Source organism: Hippopotamus amphibius, chromosome 12, assembly GCF_030028045.1.
Source record: "Hippopotamus amphibius kiboko isolate mHipAmp2 chromosome 12, mHipAmp2.hap2, whole genome shotgun sequence".
In the NCBI taxonomy this organism is placed as follows: Eukaryota; Metazoa; Chordata; class Mammalia; order Artiodactyla; family Hippopotamidae; genus Hippopotamus; species Hippopotamus amphibius.
Genome location: NC_080197.1, coordinates 68737052 through 68761257, shown reverse-complemented (window position 1 = coordinate 68761257; position 24206 = coordinate 68737052). Strand labels below are relative to the sequence as shown.

Genomic DNA, 24206 nt, shown 5'->3' with positions numbered 1-24206 from the left:
ATACAGTATTTGTCTTTCTCTGTTTGATTTATTTCATTAAACATAATACCTTCTAGGTCCTTCCATGTTGTTGTTTTTCTTTTATTCTTTTTTTAAAATTTATTTAAAAAATTTTATTTTTGGCTGCTTTGGGTCTTCATTGCTGCACACGGGCTTTCTCTAGTTGTGGAGAGCAGGGGCTACTTTTCTTTGCGGTGCGTGGGCTTCTCAGTGTGGTGGCTTCTCTTGTTGTGGAGCATGGACTCTGGCCCATGGGCTTCAGTAGTTGCAGCTTGCGGGCTCAGTAGTCGTGGCACATGGACTCTAGGGCGCAGGCTCAGTAGTTGTGGTGCACGGCCTTAGTTGCTCCACAGCATGTGGGATCTTCCTGCACCAGGGATTGAGCCCATGTCCCCTGCACTGGCAGACAGATTCTTGACCACTGCACCACCAGGGAAGCCCCCAAATTTCTTTTAATCTATGACATTATATAATCAAGCTGTACTCTTTGTTAATAATGTTAAAAAAAATTTTGAAGTAAATAATATATTTATTTCTGTAATTTTCTATAGACTCTTTTCCGACTTTATTCTAAGCACATATTAGCTCCTGTGTAGTGCCTATAAAAACACTTTAAAAACTGAAAAATGCTCTACAAAAGGTAATTTTTTCCATCTTAGTTTTTGAAGTACAGAGCTTTTTAGGTTAAGACTAAAAACTTAGCTGATTTATTCTTCCTAGAAAGTAAGAGTTGAGATCCTAAAAATGAAGGTTCTTAAAGATGTAGAATTTTTGGAGATTTTTGTGGTAGAAATGAAAACACAGGGAATTAATTTCAATTCACCATCTATTGAACAAATAAATACTCTTTCACACTATGAAAGTGAGTGGAAAATGAATTAAGTTGTGATTTCTGTCCTTTAAGAACTCATATATAAAGGTATAAATACCAAAATATGCTAAGTATAATGATGGTATGTATAAAAGATCTTGAGGGAGCATTTACACCTGGTTTGGGGGTTGGGCATAAATGCGGAAGGAGAGGAAGGAAAGGATTGTCAATGATAAGGTAATTTAGGTTGAATCACGAATAGAGTTTATTGGGTGAACCAGGATAGTTTCTTTGAGATAAAGAGTGAAACACTAACAGGAACACCAGTAATCTGAATAACAGCCTAACCGTTATTCTTTCCTAAATTGTTTCCGTGATGCACAGAAACAGAACCAATGTGGGAAGGGACAGACAATGCTCCAGTAGGCTTGGACTGAGTGTAATAATCTAGGATGTGTTTTAGCTGTTAGCACTTTCGTGAAGTTATTTAATCTCTGAGTGTGTTTCCTTAATCATGAATTGGAGATAAAACCTACCTTGTAGAGTTAGTGTGAGAATTAGTTTAAATAATGTGGATAAAACTTATATGAAGGCTTGATTTATATTAATGTACTTCCCTACTCCTTTGTCTTCTAAAGCCCCTTGCATGAAATAGGTAATCAGTATATTTATTGACTTGACTTATGTGCCTTGGGATAATAGAGAGAATATAGTGAATTGGTAGTGAAATGATTGCAGTGGCTGGAGGAGGATTGGTATAAGGAGGGAACTTAGATTATGTCTCTTATTTTGAAATCTAAATTGGATGAAAAGTTAGCCCTTATAGCCAATAGCCAGCATCTTAGCTTGCCCAGGAAAGCTTAGACTGAAAAAAAAGTATTTAGTATTTACATTGGAAAGGTATTTGGCAAGACAGAGGAGGCTTAAGGGAGTGTAGGGGAGCAACATACATTTGAAGGTATGTTACATGATTTAAATCTTTGTGGAAGAGGCTTGCAAAAGTCTTTTTCTTGAATATCAGTTGCTGTTCATCAGGCAGGTCTAAATGTTTTGGTTGTTTGTCTCACCATTAACCTTAGCCACAGTCTAGTGCTACAGTAATGTGTATCCTTCATGATGTTCAAATCTTTCCCAGTTCACCAATCTCTTGCTTTTAACAAATAGATTTGAGCCACCCTCAGAGAATCCATTATATATTTGAAGAATTAATGTGGCTTGGATCAAGTATAAAAATTTTTCCCCTAATACAGTACTTAAAGCAGTTTATGTTATCTGGTTTACCTCATGGAGGATAAATAAGGATCTTTTAAAAGCTGAGTATTTTTTTTAACTTTTATTAGAAAACTTCAAATATATACAGAAATAGAATGAAATAATGAGCTCCATGTGCCCATCACTCAGCTTGAACAATCATCAGCTTATGGGGTCAATCTCCGTTTTGCTATACTCCTACCACCTCCGTACACCCTTAACAGGTTTTAATAAATACCTACATCTAGTGGTGGATAGAGACAAGATAGCATGAGGCAGCTAAATTTCAGGTTGGTAAACCAAATAAGAGTAAAGGAAAACTTGAATTTCCTAGCAGATAGGAGCTATCAAGCAAACAGGTTCTTTCTGTGCTTTTGTCCTTCTTCTCTTGATGGTTGGTTACTGCTAAAACAAATTTGTCTTGTTAATACACCCACTTTCAGACTGAATTTTACCCTTTTGTTCTTCCTATTTGTTTTTTCCCCCAGGGTGTCTACATTCTTTATTTTTATTTGCTTTTCACCCATGTCAAAATGTTGGGAGGTCTGTGCCAGGGCATGAAATTTAATTTGCCTTGGGACCAGCCACTCACCTGGAGATGTCTTTGTGCCCATCTGGACTACAGAAGAGAAAAAATTGTTTTCATCTTTATGGTAGATTACTCAAAATAAGCTTTGTTGCCACTGCAGCTCTAATGTCTCTAGTCCTCCCCAGTAGTTATTTAAAATTATTATCAAGATTCAAAAATTTGATTGCAAGCTTTAACCATTCGGCTAGATTTGAGCACTTTGAGGCTTAGATTCTGTGGGAAAATCTTTAATTAGCTTCTATAAATGGAAATTGATTATCGGATTTAAACAACTTAATTTTTTAGAAATTATAAAAATTGGCACTCTTTTCATGTAAAAAGTACTATAAAAGAGGAAAAAAAAAAAAAAAGACCTTGAGCAGAGTTTGACTTTTTTTTTTTCTGGACTGAAATGGAGGCTTTCTTTCAAACAAATTCCCTGATGTTTGCTGTGTGTGATTTGGCTCTATCTCTGTAACTGCTAATATGTGGCATGGACTTCAAGCTGTCTGGGATCAGGATGTGCCCAAAGTCTGTATTGGAAGTCGGGATTCACAGGCAGTATGTTACAAAACTGGCTTGCTGCCTTCTCTGTTTTCTGTGTTCTGAGTAGCTGCATTGTTTGTTGCACTGTATGCATTAGCTGTTGTCAGTGTTCAGTTTCCTGCAGGCTGACAAAGTGGGAGGGGCTTTGTTTGATACATAGCTGAGTTTCCACTGTGTGAGTTCTTGAGTGCACACTGCAGCCATCTTAATTACACTTTAGTGCAACTGAGACAGTGCAGCTGTCTCAAAATGGCTGCTGACCTAGTCTTTGTAGCTGCTTAGGCAGCCACTATGCCACTGAGGAGACTTGTCACATGCATCAGGACCAGAGGTAAGAACCAATTACTCTTTATCTGTGAACATTTTAATTAAAAAACATTTTGAATTTTACTAAGTTTATATAGGAAGGCAAACTTAGAGCTTGCTTGCTAAGAAGTTGAAATGTTTGCTGATAGAACCTTTATGCCTCTGTTGTGGAAACAGTACATAGGATGGTGAGGTCAAAGGTTAAATTCCTGTAATTTCTCACCATCTTATGTTCTGTCATTGCCAGAACATTAACTCACCACAGTAGTGCTTTTCTGGCCCTGATTAACTTAGTGTTCCTTTTATGTTGGATATGTTAGTTTGCTTGATATTTATTTGTGGAAATTAAAAACAATGTATTATCTCAGTAGATTTTTTAAAAAGAAGCTATAAATGTCTTGTTTTGCACGAAGATTGTGATTTTTCTGGGTTTGTGTGTGTGTGTGTGTGTGTGTGTGTGTTTTGGAGGTATTCTTTGGTAGCTTTTTGGGGAGAATTAATTCTCTGGATGTAAATCACAGTTACAAAAATTTAAAAAAAATTAACAGTTAGCCTTTTTTTTTTTTTTTTAACTATGGGTTCCATTTCTTTCTCATTATGCTGCCTCTTCCCGGCCATTCAATTCTTTCACATTTTTGATGGGGCTAACTTTTTATCTAATTATTTTTTGCTTAAATTGGCATTCAGATTCAAATTTTGAATTTAGAAATAGTTCACATCTTCTAGGTCTGGATACCCCTTTTCTTTGTATCTAATGTATTCTTATGTAACAGGGCTGAAGTAAATCTCAATTTTTTAGTTAAGTGATATTAACTGCTGATGTCCACTGTATCTTAGTTAAAATCTGTGGTATATTTAAAATTAATGACTCAATAATTTTGTAAATTTAGTTTCAAAATTTTCAAAAAGCTTTCTTAACATTGTTCTGAAGTATCAATAGAAACATTTATTGAGATATTGTAAGCCCATAGTGACCAAGAAAGTAGGAGAATGAAATTTTTATTCACATATTATTTCAGATAGCGGAACAGTTAGTTATAATTCAAGCACTGATGTTTGAATCGCAGTACTTAATAACATTTTTTCTAAATGGTATAGTGCATTATTCTAGCTTTGTCAATAGAGTATTATGAATATATCCCTGAGTAATATGACATAGAACAGTAAGTTTTGAACTTTCTAAATACAGCAGTTTTTAAAAAACAGCAACTTTTTGCACCTTAAATTCTGATGAAGGACGCCAGTATATAAAAGGGATATAGGTATGGTATTTTATTGTTGTGTAATTATTTTATAATGTAAATTTATAATAAATATTATACTAAACTTACTAAAATGAGAACAATTAGCCTGTTATGATGAAAATAAAAATTTGAAAGCAGATAATGTATGACAATTACTATCTTATTATTAGTGTCAGGATCTAGGTCACTTATTGGTAGACATCCAAGCACTAAGGGACTGTGGAATTCAGTTTGAAAGGTATTCTAGAACATATATTCTTCATGTTCTTTTTTGACTTACAAATTTTCACGAAGGTAGTGTATAGGATCTATATTTACATGATTTAACAGTTTAAAATTGCTGCCTTGCCTTGAAATTGTTTTCACTTGTTCTTGTTTTTTAATTTTTTTAGCAACATTATTGTTTTCCCTAACTTAATCAGTGTTATTTGTTTGGCGGTCTAAAATGTATTTGGGATAATTAGCTCAGTTTTATCAACAACTGTAGTATGTTTATTTTACTTCCATTAACTTATTACTTTGTAATATTGTTAGGACTATTTTGTGTGATATAATGGATTCTCATAATCTGAACATTTCTTTATGTAAATGTACCTATGAGCTTTCTCCTAAAAGAGAAAACAACAAATCCAATATGTACAACAAATCCAATATATGTGAGATTCTATCCATCGTGCATTTTATTTCAGTAAGGTTGTGCCCTAGAGGGAGTATGACATAGGAAAGTGAATATGCTGTGAGTCTCATCACTCTTACTTTTTTTTGCCTCCCAAAGTATGAACAGCTTACTGTATTTCAAAAATTGCATATGATATAAACCAGCTACTTGGTTTGATATTCTTTATCGCTGGAGAGAAACTGGCTAGGTTGAAATTATTGATCAATTTATGTTAACCTTCAGAGTAGGACCTCAGGGAAATTTTAATGATCCATTCTTCTTGCCTTCTATTATGGACTATAAAATTTACATCCACCCTCCCCTCCACAAGATGAATCCGCTGATTATTACTTATATATGGGAAAACACCAACACTCTATGGTTACTCAAGATGTTATTGCTAATTCTTTCAATGCCATGTTACATTTTTCAACTATAAACATAAACTAGACCTCACTGGGATTATTACTTTGGGAATTGGTGATGGTTTTCAAGTTTTCTGTGCTGAATTCCAGGTTAGCTATTATGCTGAATGATTGAGGGCATAATAAATCTGGGTGCTGGGTAATTGAGGTGTTATACTACTATTTTGTCATTTCTTGCCCTCCCCATTTGTTTACCCTTTTCCACAAGCCATTTCACTAGCATAAACCTTTAAGAGAAATGATGAGGTAGTAGAAAGAACACTGACCAAGAGTTCAAACCTAAATTTGAACCCTTTGTTTGCTACCCTTTTCTTATATTAGCCAACCCATTCTATTTTCTGACTCTCATTTCCTTGTCTACAAAATGGAGGAAAAAATCCTGTCTATTTAGCAAGGATATGTTGAAGATTAGTTTACATAATGTTTCTGAATACTACCAGGAAATACTCCACAAATATCTGGCATGCTAATTTTCCAGTAGTATTTGAATGCTCTTCTGTTTCTTTGCTTCTCGGGTGTTGTATACTTTATCAAATGTGGTTGGATAAGGGATTGTGGTATGTTTAGAAAGAATGGGAAATTTCTCATAGAACTCATGCTCAGAAGCAAGAAGTAGTAACTAACACCAGTACATCCACTTGGTAATTGATATATTCATGTTTGCACTCCTGGGTCCTACTCTGTTAAATAAATTACCCATCCTTTTCTGTCTTTGGGTAGTGGCAGATGTGCTTATTAAGTAATGCCAATATTGAATGTTGTCATTATAGAATCAGAGTAGGAGAAATGTTTCAGTTCTAGTCTGGCTGAGTAGTCCAGATATTTAGTGAGAAAATAACTTCTCTAAAGAGATGACTCGAATTCAGGGCCTAGAGTTTTATTTGTTTCAGTACAAATGAGAATCTTTACAATACAGTTCTCTTTCAGTGGCCACAAACTGGCAGCCAGCAGACTTCTTTTATCCTTTAACCACTGCCATATTTCTCTAGTTAACATTTAAAGTTTTCAGATTTTACACAAAAATCTGCATGTCTCATCTTTCAGAAAACAGAGTATTGGGCAGTGCTAGAAATATACTTTTGCTTGAGAAAAATAATCTACAGTTGAGTAGCTACTGTCTCTTTCAGTTAGGCCTACTCCTCACAGCTGGTCCTCTTCATTGATTCACATTACTCTCTGGGCCCCCGTGAGCTGTTCCTTTTAAATCCCTATCCTACTTGACAGATTGCTGGCAACCTTTAATATCTAAAATACAGCTTCTCACGCAGAAGAAAGTAAACATAAGTAAAGTCTAGCCTACTTGACTTGGTAGGAGAGATGGTATATGTAAAGTCAGCTTACTTTTTAGAAGATATGGCACATTTGCTAATGTGTTTTGTGTCCTGATTTTTATATTAGAGTACTATGGTGGCTGATTGAAGGAGATCCAGTGACATCAGCAAAAAGTGACCATTGGTTGAAAGTGAAGGGATTAAAAAAGTACACTGGAAACATATAAGTTCCTTAAGGTCTTTTAATGTAATAATGAATTCTCTTTTCTTTACATGTTATCAATGTATTAAAGACATCACTAACTTGATGTCCTTAATGATGATATTGAATAAAAAAATGTTAAATTATATTCAAGATGTGCAGCTTCCTGAACAGGTAAATGAAATGAACTTTATAAAAGATTTTTTCCTAAATTGATTGAGCTAAGAATAAGAAATATTAGCACTTAAAATGAGTAAGTTCCTAACAGGAAGTTTTCTTAACTGCACTAGAGTAGATAATTTCAGAGGCTGTTATATATACTTATTTTTGTTAAAGTTTTGCTTCTTTTTACAAAACATTGACCATCTCAGCTATGTGAAGACTACTTTGATGATCCATGAAATATGAAGTGTGTAATCATGATCTGATTTAAATTTGAATTGCACATTTACCAGAGTAAAAGCCAGCTTCTTAGCGTTCATGTAATACCATGACATTGGTAACTCCAGGGAAATGCTAGAAGAATTTTACTCATTTTTGGAAAATGGCCTTCAAGTTAGAGAGCAAGCTTCAGCGAAAATTGAAAAACCAGTTAACTTGCACAGGAAACACTGACTGACTCCCCTGTTTTCCCATTTCTTACACTGCTGAAAGAGAAAGTGATTTGGGAGAAAGCTTAAAGTTTATTCAAATAAGGGATTTTTAATAAATTGTTTGGGTTAGAACTTTCACTAAGTTTTCTCAGTAATTTGTAACAATCTGTTATTGGAGATTAATGTGTGAATATGGAAATGATGAAAATAGTGCTTATTGACTCAATGAATCTTTGAGTTTAATGAAAGAGGGAGTTTAACACCAGAGAAAAGTCTGAAGAGCTGCTTCTACATCTGCCTGAGGGCTTCTACCTTCGGTGCTGAAGTAAACCAGGCACTACTGCCCAGTGGAGTCACCTGACTGGTGCTTTCTTTTGCCGACATACAAGTATCATGGCATGCAAAGTGGAAAGTATTAGTATAGAAGTCAGGAAATGATTGTTCTGGTGCTGCTAGTAAGTAGTTGTATAGTTTGGATAAATTATTTAAGCTCTTAATGCCATTTTGTGAGCATTAAATGAGGGAGGTAGTTGGACCACAGGGAAGAACATGAACTTTGGAATCAAACAGGGTCAAGGTGAATTCATATTCTTCTACTGACTAGTTAGAAGTTTATATGAAAAGTGTATAATAGTGCTCAAAGTATAATGCCTATTGATAGTAAGTGCTCAATAGGTCTTATGCATTATTTTTTATGGGAAGAGGCTAGTTGCTTCAGTTTTCTTATCTTTAAAATGGGGATAAAGTACCAAATAGAGTTGATAGTGGGATTTAAATGGGCATAACAAATACAGAGTACCTAGTGTAGTATGTGATATAAATTATGAGAAGGATTGATTGCTTTTTCCTCACAAGGTTCCCTCCAGCACAAATTTTTTTCCCTTTCTGTTTCTTTTTTCAATCATTATGAAATTGGGGAGAAATCTGAGGTACTGGATACTTTAGAAAATGTCCTTTAGGGAGAGGGGATTGTTAGGGACCTGGCTGATATACAGTAAAAATGCCTGAGAGCAAGGTGTTTAAATCTCACATTGAAGTCTTTGAAGAGCCCAGAGGGGACAAACAAGAATTCTTATTTGTGCTAGAGCAGCATGATAGAGTGAAAACAGAAATGGACTGAATTGATCAATTGATTCAACAAATTTAACAAATATTTATTATGCCCTTGTTATTTGCCAGGCACTGTTTTGATGGCTGGCATGCAAGGTCCCTTGCCCTCAAGGAGTTTACATTGGGGCAGGGAAAAAAAGAAGACAGAAGTAAATAGGAGCCGCTTAAAATGCTGAGAGATTGAGAATGCTGGGGGTAGGGTGGGATAAGTAGTGTCTAGCTAGGTGAACCCTTCTCAGAATGTGTTCTGTGGATCAGTTCAAGGTCAGTTCTCATCAGTTCATCTGTTCCTGGTCCTCCATTAGATAACTGAAATTAAGAGTGTCTAGAATTTTTACATCATCTAATAAAATAATTTTGTCAGATCAAATAATAAAAAGGTTTATATTTTATATGTCTTTTTTTCAAATTCATTTTCATTGTATTTTACAAGAGTATTGGTATGTAATGGATTGGAATTAAAACATTGGTTTTTTAACCATTGTTAGTTTGAGAAACACTGAGCTAGTTTGGTAACTTCCATTGTTGGCACTTAGGCTTAGAGAATTAGAGCTTCTTATGATTAATTCATTGTCAGGGGATTGTTTAACTTATTTGGCTTTAAAAAATAGTATCTAAATACTTGTTATTAACATATTTTATGCTGATCTAAAGGATTTTAGGTCCTTTGATTTTAAAGTACTTTTTTATTTACGGAGTTGTGTGTATCAAGTAGAAAGAGAGCAGGAAGAAGCAAAATTAAAACTGGCAGGAATACAATACTTAAATGATTTCCAACTCTGCAATTTTATGATCAATTGTTCTTTTGGCATAAGATCTTTCCTCCCACCAAGTGTTAGTTATACAGTGTCTGCTATGTGAAGTTACACCATCTTGTTATATGTTTGTCCCTGTCCAGATCCTAAGAAGAAAATATAGTTGTTTGAGGAAATCTACTACTGCTTATCAGAGATAATGTTGGTAACATATAGGATTATCCACATATTAGAAGTCTACCAATTCCTGTTGATATATAGCTTTATCATTCCCCTATTTAGAGCCTTATTATGTGTAATAAGGATAATTTAAGACCTATGTTTTAAGACAGTTGAAAATAAGATTAAAAAACAAGGAACATGTTTTGGATAACCCGTAGTTAAAATATTAAATGCTTCTTTTCATTTTATTACCATTTAAGATGTGGCACTAAACTGGTTTCTCATTTATTATTTGAAAATGAAATTTAATATATTTAAACTCAATAAGATAGTGGAAAAATAGAAGTGGAGGTATAGAATTATTTATTAGCAGGTCATAAAGTAACTATTAAAAAAAATATGAACAAAGGACTTTCATCAATAATGACAACTCTGGCCCAGTCAGATCTGGCCAGTTAAAACAATACACAAATGATTTAGGTTCAAAAAGAATATGCCACACAAAATATGTTCTTGTGTAGATATTTGTAATATGACATGCCTGAGTTTTGATATTGAGTGCATGCTTTAGTAGTATTAACCAGTGGTAAATATGTTGAATTATTTAAACATCATAATAGTGATACCTGAAGATGTATTGTCTTATTATTTGGTGACGTATAAAGCAGTATGGTTCTAAGAACACATCTGTTTAATGATCATTTACTATTTAAGTGATTAGTTAAAATTTGAAAGGCAGCTGTAGAGTAGAATGAGGACAGCTTTTAGCTAATATGAATTATAATTTATATTTGTAATGATTATTAAAAATAGTAATCATTGGATGTATGTAATCATTATTGGTCTATGCCACAAATAAACTAAGGCTTTTGAATATCTCTGGGGGTTAAAAATATTTTTGGTGTGGTGGGGGTAGGATTTCAGTTATAGAAGAACTATAAGTTGATTTTTTCTTATTACCTGGATTTTAATCATCTTAGTAAATAGATAACTAGATATATTCTAGAACCAGTCAGTGCTTGTTGGGGAACGAATGGGGGAGGGTTTACTCAGCAGTATTCCTCTTTAGTTTGGTCATGAAATGAGGACTGTTTTATGTAAATTGTTCTTACTGGCGCCAGCTAGCTGTAACTGCAGTCTGGCTGTGCTAGGGCAGCAAATAATATGTGTCATGGATTTTCTGTTTGGAATGCATAAGAATGCAGCCTTTTGGACTGAAAGAACAGGGTTGATGCATTAGAATAGAGTACTGAGACCTCCACAATTGCCAGTGAATATGTGGAATAGTGAGAAGCTATTATAAGCCTTTTAAGTTTCTATTCTGCTTTTATAGATTTATCCCTGTTGATTCCATTGGGTAATATGTGGGAGGTACCTAACTGCACACAGTTGCTACAGACCTAATAGTTGGCAGCATAGAAAGCGATACAAAAGAATTCTGATTCTAGGCATCTTCACTTGCAACAGTCCTTTGGAAGATGTACGTTGAGTGTTCTGTGAGCTTCATTGACATCCTGTCTGATGTTTTCTGGCTTTTGTGGTTGATGGAATGTTTGCTGCACAAACTACACAACAGATGTGAACCACTGTTTGAAAGGAATTTTAATATGTAGCCAATCTACTGTATTCCTATTCTTCTTCTTCTTTTTTTTTTGATGAATATGTACCAAACAAGGAATTTAGGCTCAAAAAGGCTGATCTAGAAATCTGCATTAGCTTTTAATGCTTATACAAATGAACTGAGTAGCAGTGGTTAACAGAAGAGGAAGTCTTTTTCACAGTATCAAGCTGCCCACAGGTAAGAGATTCAGGTCCTTTTTCTGTGATAATCCTTCTGCCTACCCTACCTCCTCAGGCCTTATATCTGTCTCTCACCTTTGGGAAGATTTTTTGTTTGTTTTTAGTTTTAGTAATACCAGGATTAGTAGATTGTTTAATGTTAATTTTCAGGAGATTCTGAATGTCATATTTGGATTTGATTTTTAAGAGAATATTATTTTCATCTTCTCTAATTTTCCTCAGGTTCGAATTGAAATTAACAGTGGGCTTCATATATGAATATTACTCATGCATACAATATGTTCATATGACATAGAAATCAGTTTTAGGTCTCTTTTCATTATAGTCCTGTTACAGTGTTCTCAGTTGTAGTGACACCAACTGGTACATATAGAGCAATGACATTTTTGTAACCTTACTAAACTATAAAGTTTTAGTTTAAATGTACCCCTTTGACGTCATCAAAATCAGAATGCTTGTGTTTTCACAAGCAGCTCATTGGCATACATTAGATAATGTATATTTATATATATACCCACATTATCTAATGTATGCCAGTTAGATATTTATGTATATAATATGGTCAAGGTTTCTCTACCACCCTTGTTTCCATTTCCGCATATTTAAATTTATCACCATTTTATGAAGTGAATTTAAGAATTTAAAACTAACATGAATGTATTAATTAGAAATTCCATTGAGTCTAATATTTTATTTCTTAAGCTAGGTGAAAGGTGCCCAGGCATTTGTTATATTACTCTTTTTTTGTATGTCTGGAAAATTGCATACAGAAAAATCTCATTTGAAATAAAAATAAAGAACTGTATAAAGAATATATAATCATTACTGTAAAGATGTGAAGATTGAATTTTATAAAGAAATGCATACGGATATCAGTATGGCCAGTGATAAAATATATTACTGATTGATATAATAATTTTAGGGGGATGAGAGTGTGGAGGTGAGGAAGTTGGATGAAGCGAAGAGTGGTAGTGAGGCTAGTTTAGGGAAGTCGAAGAAAGGAATTAGATTAGGCAGTTCTCTGCCTTTGCCTTCTTCTCTGGGAATTAAATAGCAGGTTCTTTCTGCAACCTCAAAGTGTTAGTTTTAGGTGGGACTTCAGTTCTCTAGATTCTGAAAGGTAGTTCCTCCTTTATTAACTACTGTGTGGTTGAGTACTTAAAAACTAGAGGCCAGCTGTAATAGAAGGCACACTCATGTTTCAGGGGCACGAACTTATTTCCTGTTGCCTTTTGACAATATTGCCTGGGATTTTTAAAATTATTGTTTTAATGTATGTTCTGTTGAAGTATAAAAATGTATGTTTGTGGGTGTTTTTCCTCTAAACAATTTCACTAGGATTGGAGAAATGGTGATAGAAGAAATATATCAATTTTGATTAATGTGCTTGAGGTTAGATGGGAGAATGAGATTGGATGTGTTCTGGTGTGGAGAGTACATTTGGGAAATATTTTCAGACTTCTCTTGAGCCATTGTTTGGAAGAATGTTGGGCTGGGAAGACAGTGGAGATAGACTGACTGGTTTATCTATATATAGGTAAAGAGGCAAGGAGTTGTTAGACCAAGAAAAAGGAGGGAATTTATTGATTGATATTAGAGTTGGGGGTCATGGGAAAGAAAGATGATGGAAAGTAAGACAGAGGAGTAATCTGTCTATAGAGAAGAAAAACCTAAAAGGAAGCATGTAAGACAAAAATAAAAGCCACGAGCATAAACATGTGTAATCTTTGCAACTATTGAGATTGAATTTATGTGATCCCAAAATCTGGGGGATAAAATCTGAGTTTTTAGTTTTTGTGTACCTGTTACGTAACAAAAGCAAGCAGTGTAGACTTATAAAATCTTCGAAGTGAAATGGACCTAAGTGATCTAGTAGTTCTAACATCACACTTTGCCCAGGAGTCTACTGTTTGGTATATCTGACAGGTAATTATGTAGCTTCTGTTCAGCCTTTCTAATGACAGAAGAGAGAGGCTTTAATTTCAGTAAGGCAGTTCCTTTTGTTGGACACCTGAAAAAATTAACATTTGCAGATTTTGAGACAAAATTGGCCTTTCATTGTTTTGTTCCTGCCCTCTACCTTGTGTCTGTCTCTCTGTGTATCTATCTTTTTTACATAACAGATCTGCACTATTTAAAGAAAGCCATTAAAATTCCCTTGCATTTTCTAGGCTAAATATCCTCCATTTCCCCAACATTTCCTCACACACTGCATTGTTCTAGGTCATTCTTTAGCCTGGTCATCTTCTTGTTTATACTACTGTTTTTAAAAGTCTCTCTTTATCTATGATGCTCATAAGTAAGTAAATGTATTACTAAAAATGTCCCTTTTCTCTATGTACTTCTGTTCTGCAGTTTAACTCTGCATTGACATTTTTGGCAGCCACCTCCCCCTGTTGAGTTTTATTGAGTTTGTGCTAAACTAAAATCCCTGTCTTTTTCATGTATTCCATTGATAACATTTACTATATTTAAATATTTGAACCAAGTGTATTACCTTATATTTGTGGTTATATTTTCTTCATATTTCTCATATTGTTTATTATTCTTTCTTTTGATTCTTCTTGCTATATATTCCTCCTTTTAGTAGTCTTTTCAAAGAAGTGGCTTTTGGTATCATTGATTGCTTGTTGTTTTATTGAGTTGCCCATGATAATTTTCAATTTTTATTGAAACTACTTGGTTTGGGTTTATATCTTTTACTAGCATTTTTGAGTTTGTGCTTTTTTATTAATATATGCATTTAAGGTTTTCTCCAGAGTATCATTTTAGTTGAATTCCCTGGGTTGTATTTTGTTAATACCTAAGTCGTTTTTATTATTTTACCACTGACTTCCTCCTTAATCCAGAATTTTTTTTGTTTTTGTTTTTTAATTCGTAAGGAGATAACTTTCCTTTTCATTTCATTATTGTTTATCTAACTGTATTATGTCACGGCCAGAGAATGTGGCCTTGTGTAATTTTTTTGGGGGGGGGGTGGTCTTTGTTTTATTAATATTTCCTTGTCACCACATGCACAGTCAATATTAACGTATGTTGATTTTGTTCATAAAAAATTAGTATTCTGGGTTTTTTGGATATACAATTCTATTTTTCTATTTTTCTAGCATGTTAATTGAGAAATGCTTTTTTTATGTATTTTTTTCATCTGTAGATTTTAGAAAAAGGTATGTCTTTATGGATTTATTAGTCTTCTTGAATTTTTAAAAATGTGGTTTTGCTTTATGTGATTTGAAGTGATATTATTTAGGTACATCAAAGATAATGTTTCTAGTGGATTGTACCTTTTATTAATTAGAAATATCTTTTTCACCCCAGTACTTGATTTTCAATGTGATTTTTTTTTTTAATGTGTTACATGTAGGTTTTATATGTATACTTACCTTTTTTTCTTTTTTCTTTTTTTGGTTAGTATTTGCCTCATGTATTATTTTTCATCCCCTAGTTATCAACTTTTATGCTATTTTTTTTATAAGGTATGTCTCTTTTTTACAGCACATATTTGATGATTTTTTGTTATTTTACCCCGCTTGAAACCCAAGTTATTTTTAGATGATAGTTTGTTTTTGTGCCATATTCCACAATCTCTAAGTCCATTAATTCCCATTTTGTAATTATCTTGGCTTTTGATTCCAGAATATTTGTTTTAAAGATGGTGGGTCCTCAATTATTTCAGTCTTTCCATGAGTTTTACTTGTTTTATGGAGCATTGTGATTTCTCTTATCTGAGTTTCTTCTTAGGGTCTTTTGCTGTCTTGTATCTGTAGTATATCTTTATATAATTATGTTAGCAATAATCAGTTTCCTCAGTCTTTGCTCAGAAGTAATACCTTTAGTTTTTCTATCCTTGTTGATTTTCTGATGGTAGGATTCTAGGCTAAAAATAACTTTTCCCCTGAACTTTGAGGATATTATTGTTTATTTCAACATTAGTATTGCTGATGACAAGTCTGATGTCAGTTTAATTCTTATTCCTTTGCAGTTAAAAATGACTATAAAAAAAACTCTGTTATTAGCATTTCCTCATATTGGTTTTCTGAAATCTTAACACAATATGTCTAAGTGTTAAAAACTTTTTTTTTTCTTGTTTTAATTTTAGTCTGTTTTGGTAATTAGCAGATGTTTTCTACAGATTTTTTTTTTTTTAAGTTCTGTGAATTTTTTTTTCTTCTTTTTTTTTTTCTCAATTCTTTTTTTCTATAACTCCTCTTTGGTGAAAGTTGTTGCTTCTGGGTATATCCTCCATGTCTCTTAGCTTTCTGTTTTTCCTTTGTATAATCCCCCCTACACACAATTTTTAATTGATTGTACTAGTTTTTGTGTTTGAGTTTTCCTATTTTACTTTGGGTAGATGCTCACCCAAGTGATTGTGAGGGAGGTTGCACTTGCGGTTCATGGCATATACTGGGAATTTGTGTTTTGAATGGTAGCCTTCTCTGTCTCTTCTGGAGCTTAGTGTCTGTGTGGGTCATTACCCTGTTCACATTCATAAATATCACTGCTGCCCTGGTTTAGCATTAGCATGAAAGAGATTGGGGAAAGTTGAATGAGCTTAACTCTTAAGATAAAAATCATATGAATGTGTTTTTATTTCAAAATTGAAACTGATATATCAGGTCTTAAGTGAAAGTCTATGTTTCCATTCTATTGTCTTCTCCCCAAGTGAACTGCTGTAACTAGTTTAACATTTATCATTCCAGACTTTGAAATATCACTCGTATGCATATATAAATGTTTAGAAATGTATTATTTTGTGTTTTAGAACATAATTGCATAAATACTGGAAACACATCCTTATATGTCTAAGAATTTTCTATTTACATTCTCATTTAATCCCCATAACATTTTCATAAGGACAGGCATTATAATAGTCTCAGTTTTGTAGATGAAGATACTGAGGCAAGGAGAGAATAAGTATCTTGGACAGGAAACTTAAGGAGGGAGGGATCTTACCAGTATTCAAAGAGGTATGTCTGGCTTCAGTGTTTGTATTATTAAGTACTATGAATTCTGTAGCTGCTTGTTGTACACTTAATATTCACACCTATGAAAGAGATTTACCGCATTCTTAGTGTTTTTAGTGTGGATGCTCCTTTTTTTTTTTTTTTTTAAACTATTAGTGATGGATGTTAAATTTGTTTGTTTGCTATTACAGCCCAGCAGTAGGTATCCTGATACATTATCTTTTAAAAACATATTATTAGTGTATCTTAAACTGGATATCTCAAAGTGTTTTTGGTGTGTCAAAGTGATTCACAGTTCCTGCTTATTTGCCCCTGAAAACAGTTATGACACTGAAGTTTTCTACCACCAGTGTATGATGCTACCTATTGGTGTACATTATTGGTAACAATAAGTAGTTGCCAATATGATATTTAAAAAATGTATTTTCTCTTTGTTTTGTTTTTCTCTAATTATTTTGAAGTTGAACATTTTTTTCTAACATTTCTTTTATGAATTGCTTGTTTGATTCTTTTCATACTTTTCTTTTGAATTTCTTGTCCTTTTTATTCTAATAGATGTTCTTTTTTATTTTGGGTACTAATCCCATATCACTATGCTTTTTTTCTTTTTTTTTAAACCTGGAGCTGCTCCTCCGCCACCTCGTAGCTGAGCGGTAGGCCCGCCTCCCACCCCCGGGCTGAGAGCCCCGCCTATTCGGTGGCGCAGCCGCGAAGCAGGCACCCTGCCGCCCGCCGATTGGCGCACCGGTGGCGGAAGGCACCCCGATTGAGTGCAGCGCCGGCGCGCACTGCAGATCCCGAGATAGCGCGCACTGCAGATCCCGAGATAGCAGATCAGCACCGAGAGAAGAGAACGGTAGACGGGGCGAGCGGAGGAGGGAAGGAAGCAAGTTCAGTGCTTGCGCAGGGCCGGGGTGCGAGCCTACTATGCTTTTTGTCTTTCGAGTATTTCACAAAACGTGTGGTTACTTGTAGTACTTTTCTGTGCCTTTGATATTTTTCTTCATTGAGTCATATACCCGACATAGTTCTAATATTTCACGTATTTTCGTAGCTTTGTGAATCTTTTTCTTATATGTTAATGTTTCTGGGTACCTTTTTTCTTGCTATTCTGAATTAAATGTTTTCTTCTTTATATCTTCGGTTTTTGAGCCCTTACTGCTTTGGTCAGGATTTCTAGAAAAATAAGTGTGTGAATATAGGAGGGTGAGTCAAAAATTATCCTCACTCTGGCTGTAGAATTTACAGAAGTTTTAATATAACCGGAGTGCAGATAATTCTTGACTTATCCTTGTAGTATCACACTTGTTTTTGCCTTTAATGGAAATGCCTGTGGTGTTTTACTACTAAATGTAAAGTTTCTGTTGGTTTGAAGTAGCCATTATCAGCTAAAGGAGCAATCTTTATGTTCTTAATTTTCATTTTTATCAGTGATTGAACGTTGAAACATATTCAGTGCCTTTTCAGTTTCTATTGAAAATTGAGTTAATTTTTAGGTTAATACTTTTCTGAATATGCTTAATTTTTTAATTATTAAGAGGTGCTTAAAATGTAAAAATAGTGCAGTTTGGGGTAGAAAATTTCTCTTCACTTAGTAGTTAACCAGGCCTACAGGGGGTAGAGTACTTTGATGAGCATGTATGGTTTTTTTGCCTCCGGGCCTTAAAGATCTAGCGTAGGAAGCCTCAGTCATTTCCTACGGACTGCTCGCCTAGTCTCTCCAAGGGCTATTCTGTTTTTTTTTAAATTTTTAAAAATTTTTTTATATTTTAGGGCTATTCTTTGTACAATATGTTACTGAGTCAGTTGTTATGCCATTAACAGTGACGTGGCTAATCACGTCTTCTCCAGTAGAATAGCTTCAGAGTCTTTATTCCGACATTCAAAAGATGATAAAAAAACTTCGTAGAGAAATATAATAAATATTTGAAAACAGCCAAATAAGGTCTTTGATCTGAATTTGTGACCTCTTGAGAAGAGCTTGGTGGCTTATTGCATTTATCATTGTATTCCTTTGGGCTTTTTAACTTCCCTCCTCCCCCGCCCCCTTTCTTTTCCCTTTCTTTCCTTTTCTTCTTTTTAAATTCTGGAGGCTCTAGGCTCAGTTAAATATTTTAATGTGGCAGACAGCCAGATTTCCAATGGCCCTGAACTCAGCATGTTGCTGTTGCTTAGCAACTACTTGTGAAGTCTTGTGGATATAACTGAATTAGAAATAGGGTTATGAGCAGAAGTGCAGTTGAAATTGAGATTGGTAAGAAAGGCATACCCTTTTTTTCCCCTCCCATTTGAATTTAAGTTATTCTTTATGCAGAGTCAGTTTTCAGAAATCTGGCTTATAAAAATTGGGTGTACTAACCCTATCAGGAAGACAGTAAGAGCTCTGTAGAGGTCTTGTTTGTAATTACACATTTGAAAGCCTGCTTTTGATTATTAGGAGTAAGTGGTCTATATTGGAGAGATGGCAGTTAATGGAAAATAGAGTACTTCTAATTTTCATGGCCATTCTCATAGAAGGGTTTCCACCCGTTGTATTACTGCCTGTATTTCTTTTCCACATTCGTGTTTAAATCTACATGTAGTAACACTAATTTTTGGCTATATTTTTATACTTTTAAATGCATTGTTTCTTTAGTGTCTTAAAAATTGTCCTATAATAGTGACCCTGTGGGCATTTGATAAATGCGTGAATACACCAAGCTATCCTTGCCATTTCTCAGTAAAGCCATGGGTTTTAGAATGGAATTCATTAAAATTTAAGAATCAGAATTTAAGGATTCTCTCAGGTCTTCTAATTTGTTTTCCATTTATTCAACATGGAAAACTTCAGACATAAAGATGTTAAATGATTTGCCTAAGCCAACTCTCCAATATGTGTTTTTTCTGCATTATTCTCTCTTATGTGATGTAGATCTAACAGCTCTTTGGTTTTTTGCACTCATATTTCATTAGCTTGCACAAAGTTTAATTGTATTATGTAATTTCAAGTAAAAACATACAACTGAATTCAGTAGCAAGCACACCTAATATGAACAGATTTAGATGAGGGCAGAAGAACTTGAGATCTCACTATACTTGTCAGTATGTTGGTTCAATAGAATGGGTGGAAAACATCGGTTTATTTGATCTGATGGTTAGGAGGAGAGAGTTTAAGAATGTTTGCAAAATATAGTGTTTTTTGGTCAGATCTGCAGATTCTTTTAGGCTCTGAAAGAGGAAACAAAGTGAGAATCCTTGATTTTGGGTAAAGGAACTCTGTATTTTCTTAAAATACATCACAAACTTTTGATAGTAGCTTCTGATAGCCCAACCTGTGTAACTAAGCCTTTTAGGAACATTTGGGGATGTAATTACATTTGGGAATGTAATTTTTCTTTTTTTTGCTCCCTGGAGGGGTGTTGGTCCATTCTGAGTTGTATGCGCAGGAGGGATCTTGTTATCAAAAGCATAACTTTCTTTTTCTTAAATTCTAACTGAAGAAAGATATAGATTTGCAAATAAGATTAGCTCAGAAAGTTGTGGTAAATATAATTTTAGTTAGATCTACACAGGGATAACATACTAGCAATATTGCTTTGTTACAGAAGAAAAAAATTATAGGTACAAAGAAGAATTTGAGTTTCCTCTGGGATATGAAAGAAGATTAGGCTACTTCTTTTGGTTTAGTTATATTTGGTATTAAAGTTAGACTTCTGTACACATAGGCTAGGGCCACAGAACATCTGGTTCTCAGGTGACATTTTAAATTCCTGTGAGTTGTTGGAGGGGAGAGTCTAGAGATGGGGAAGAGAATGGAGAGATGGAGGGTGATGTTTCTGGAATGTATCTAAACTTCTCCAGGGCGTTTTAGTTGCTGTACTGATTTTTAACACCAAGGTGCAATTGATTATTCAGTCCCCCCAAAATTCTGATTGGTGTGTGATAAAATGTTTACTTTGAATAATATTCTGCAAACCTCATGCTTTTTCTGTTCTCTTGAAATAAAACTGGCCAATATAAGTAAAACTAAAAAAGTAGTATAACTGCTTTAAATAATACCTAAGAAAATATGAAGTGCTGAGATGTGTATCTGAAGTGATATTTAACTTAATATCTGGAATTATAAAATACTTTTTCCCACTTATTGTGTCTTGTTATCAAATTTTGACCCATTTGTTATATTCTCCCCCACTAATTGTAACTCATAGGTTAATTCATACTGCTTTCCTTTGTGATGAGGATTATAGTTTATTTGTTCAGTTAAGTAAACAAGATCTATGTACATATAAGATTTAAGTTATCTTAAAGATGTGAATACAATTGTACTTAGATCTGGATATTCAAGTCCATGTAAATACAACATTAAGAAAAATAAATAAGACAATATGCTAAGTTACTTTTCATTCAGACCAGTGTTTACAATAATAGTATTTATGTTTTTAAAGGCTCGGTTAAACTTAATTTTATGATCTAGCTATCCTTAAATGTCTTGATTAAAAGGATATACTACTCAATGGATTGCTCATTTGATGTTTCTTCGTCCTTCACTGGAGCTCTTTTTTGTTACTTAAAACTTTTCTGCATTTTTATATGTTTTAAAGACATTGTTTCTAAGCTTTATTAAAATAAGTCCTTTACATGTAATTTTCTTAATGAAGTTTTTAGACTTTCCTAGTATCAAATATATGAATTTACTTTTTGACCAAAGAAAACATCTTAAAGTTAATTTACCACTTCATTAAAACATATTGATGGAGGGTTTGATATAAGAAATGTATAGAACATGAACTTTGATTAAGTAGCATTTGTCTTAATATGATTTGATTGTCTAACCAGCCTTTCAGCTCAGCAGCTATAATTTAAATTGTTGAAATTAAGAAGTTTTTTTCTCCTTTCTTTTTCCTTTTCTCTTTATTTTCCTTTTATTTATTTATTTTTAAATTTGGTCATTCCTCAGTAGCCCATAATCTCCATAGTTATTACATTAGACTGCACATTGTTTGCCATCTTTAGGAATTAAGATTTCTCCAGAGTAAATTTGTTACATACAAGGAAACATGCATACTAAGCATAATTAGGTTGGAAAGTTAGAATGATGAAAAACATTCTTTTATTTGGGTAACAGAATAAGAAAAGTCAAGTGTTGTCAGCTTTAATATTATCCCACATTAGACAAAATTGAAAAACCAAAAATAGAAGTATTTTACAGATTATGTATTTACATGTTTAGCTTTTACTTGACGTGAACAATAAGATGGTTTGTTTTCCTCATTGACAGGAATTGTTTTAGTTTGAGAAAACAATTATTGAATGTCTGTTGTGTGGAAGACACTACTAACTGTATGTTGGAACAAGTTTGTGTCAAAAATAAATAAGGGATAATCCCCACCCTATTTAGAGATCTGCTTTGATAAATTATTTAATCTTTGTATTCTTAATACACAATAAATAGTCTTTTACCATTAAGTAAGAGTCTCAAATGATTGCAGGGAAAAGTGTTAGAAAAAAATGCAGTGCTGTTCAGATTTTGAGAGATTTTAGACGTTTAGAGATGTAAGAACTATGATTAAAGTACTTCATTTTTCTCCTGAAAAAAGAACACTTACATATATATGTGGATACACATATACGTACATATATAAGTAAAATAATATGGACAATGGCTTGTAACTTGAAAGTGGCCCATTAATTTTCCGTAGCATTCACTTTTCTTTAATTGCCACTTGTAAGAAAAAGTTCCAAATTAATATTCTATATAATGAAATGCAAGGCACATCTTTTTCCCCAAGAAAATAAAGTGTTTTTGCTGGTGGTTTTGCTCCTATATTCACATCTATTCTGGGATTCATACTAGCATATTGTTTCTATTTTTAGGCTGTTGCCAGGCAGATTAAAAATTTCTCCTCCTGTCATTGCCCAATTTCTAGCTTTCTGATTGGTTACATGAAACTGCTTTCTTTAGCCAACCACAGTGACTATGCAAATTGTATTTCAGTTTCTGTTGCAGTGACAGAACTGATAAGATGGCTGCAGGGGTTTTCCTTTGGGGTATGTTTATTTTAAAGAGGATTTTCATCATTGTGTAGTAATAAGCAAAAGTAGATTTTCCAAACTGTATTTTATTTTTTGAAATGTAAAATCAACTATCTAAACAAGTTTTATAAGCCTTGAAAAATGCCTTTCATGTCAGATTAGATTAATTTTCATGGTGCTATGTAGTGCACCCTGTCAGAGGCAGCATTTTGGTAAGTGGGCATGTGTTACTTTTTGTTAGTAAAGAAGCATTTTGACTTCTCAAAGGAAGGTTGACCTCTGTTTGTAAACCTGCTGTATGTGACCATACCAGCATGTTAGTTTGCAATTTTGTCAGAAATATTCTGGGTTACTACCTTTGCTTTATAAAAGAATAATTTAGTTTTTTCGCTTAAGAATTATTTTTGATTTTAGTTGTATGTATATAGTCCATTATTCTTTTAGTCAGTATTTATTAAGTGTATACTATATGCCAAATGCTATGTAGCTCATTAATATTATTCCAGGCTACTTACTTTATTTTTTGTTCTTTTGTTAAATGACCTCTGAAGTACGTCATTATACCAGCATATTTTAAGATGTTTTCTCACTCAAAACTTGGGCACTTAAGATATATTAATCTTATACTAAGTACATGATGAGATATGCCAAAGTGTTTCATTAAACCTATATAAATATAGGTATTACAGTCCATTTATACTAATTATTATTTTTTTTTTTTAATTGAAGTATAGTTGACTTACAATTTTATATTAGTTTCAGGTGTAAAACATATAATTTATATTATTATAGGTAATACTCCATACAAAGTTATTACAGTATTATTGACTATATTCTCTGTGCTGTGACATTACTTCCCTGTGACTTATTTATTTTAAAACTTGTAGTTCGTACCTCTTGATCCCTTTCACCTGTTTCACCCATCCCCCCCATTACCTCCCCTAGAAAGATACATGTAAAGTACTGGTAAATACAGTGGTAAGACACTTCATAGTGAATAAAGACAATGTTGGTAAAATGTGACTTTCTGGAGCCTTATGTAACTCCAGAAAGTTCAGTAAGTATACCTCATTTGTAAATAAGTTTATCATTAATTGCATGTTAAGGCCTTAGAGTGTAGTGCCAATTTATAATAAAAGAGAATGCTCCTGTTTCACTTAAGACTTCCTAGTCCTTTAGGTAAAGGTGGTTAGTTGAATTTTACATGTGTAGAAGACTTTATTCATATATGTACTTGGAGTGTTCACTTGCACCATGCTCGGTACTGTTTTTTTTGTTGATAAAATTTGTTTTGTTCTTTTATCTTACATGAATATCTTGTGCCCATTATTACCATCCTGGGAGATAAACATACCATAGAATTATGTCCATTTAGGAAAGGGAAGAAAAGTAACTGGCTTATCTAAGATGAATGCATGGAGAACAGAATTGCTGTTATTTTCTGTATATTGCCTTTTATTACTAGCATAATCACAGGTATACTTGTTGGCCTAGAACTGTAAATTCCCTAAAGTAGGAACCAGTACTC

The 24206-nt window shown here is 33.6% G+C and overlaps 1 protein-coding gene across 4 annotated transcripts in view; it reads left to right on the top strand.

The window, feature by feature from the left end:
* The window catches only part of ATF7IP (activating transcription factor 7 interacting protein), a 179999-nt gene that overhangs the window by 16912 nt on the left and 138881 nt on the right, over positions 1-24206 (top strand). The window contains exon 1 of one of the 4 annotated variants that reach the window (XM_057702206.1): positions 3460-3507. The exons of 2 other annotated variants lie outside the window; for them this stretch is intronic. In XM_057702206.1, coding sequence (XP_057558189.1) covers positions 3491-3507 — 17 coding nt within the window. In that variant the 5' untranslated portion in view covers positions 3460-3490. Of the gene's footprint in view, positions 1-3459; positions 3508-17290; positions 17523-24206 lie in introns of those variants that run through there. One more of the 4 variants, XM_057702208.1, reaches the window with a different exon arrangement.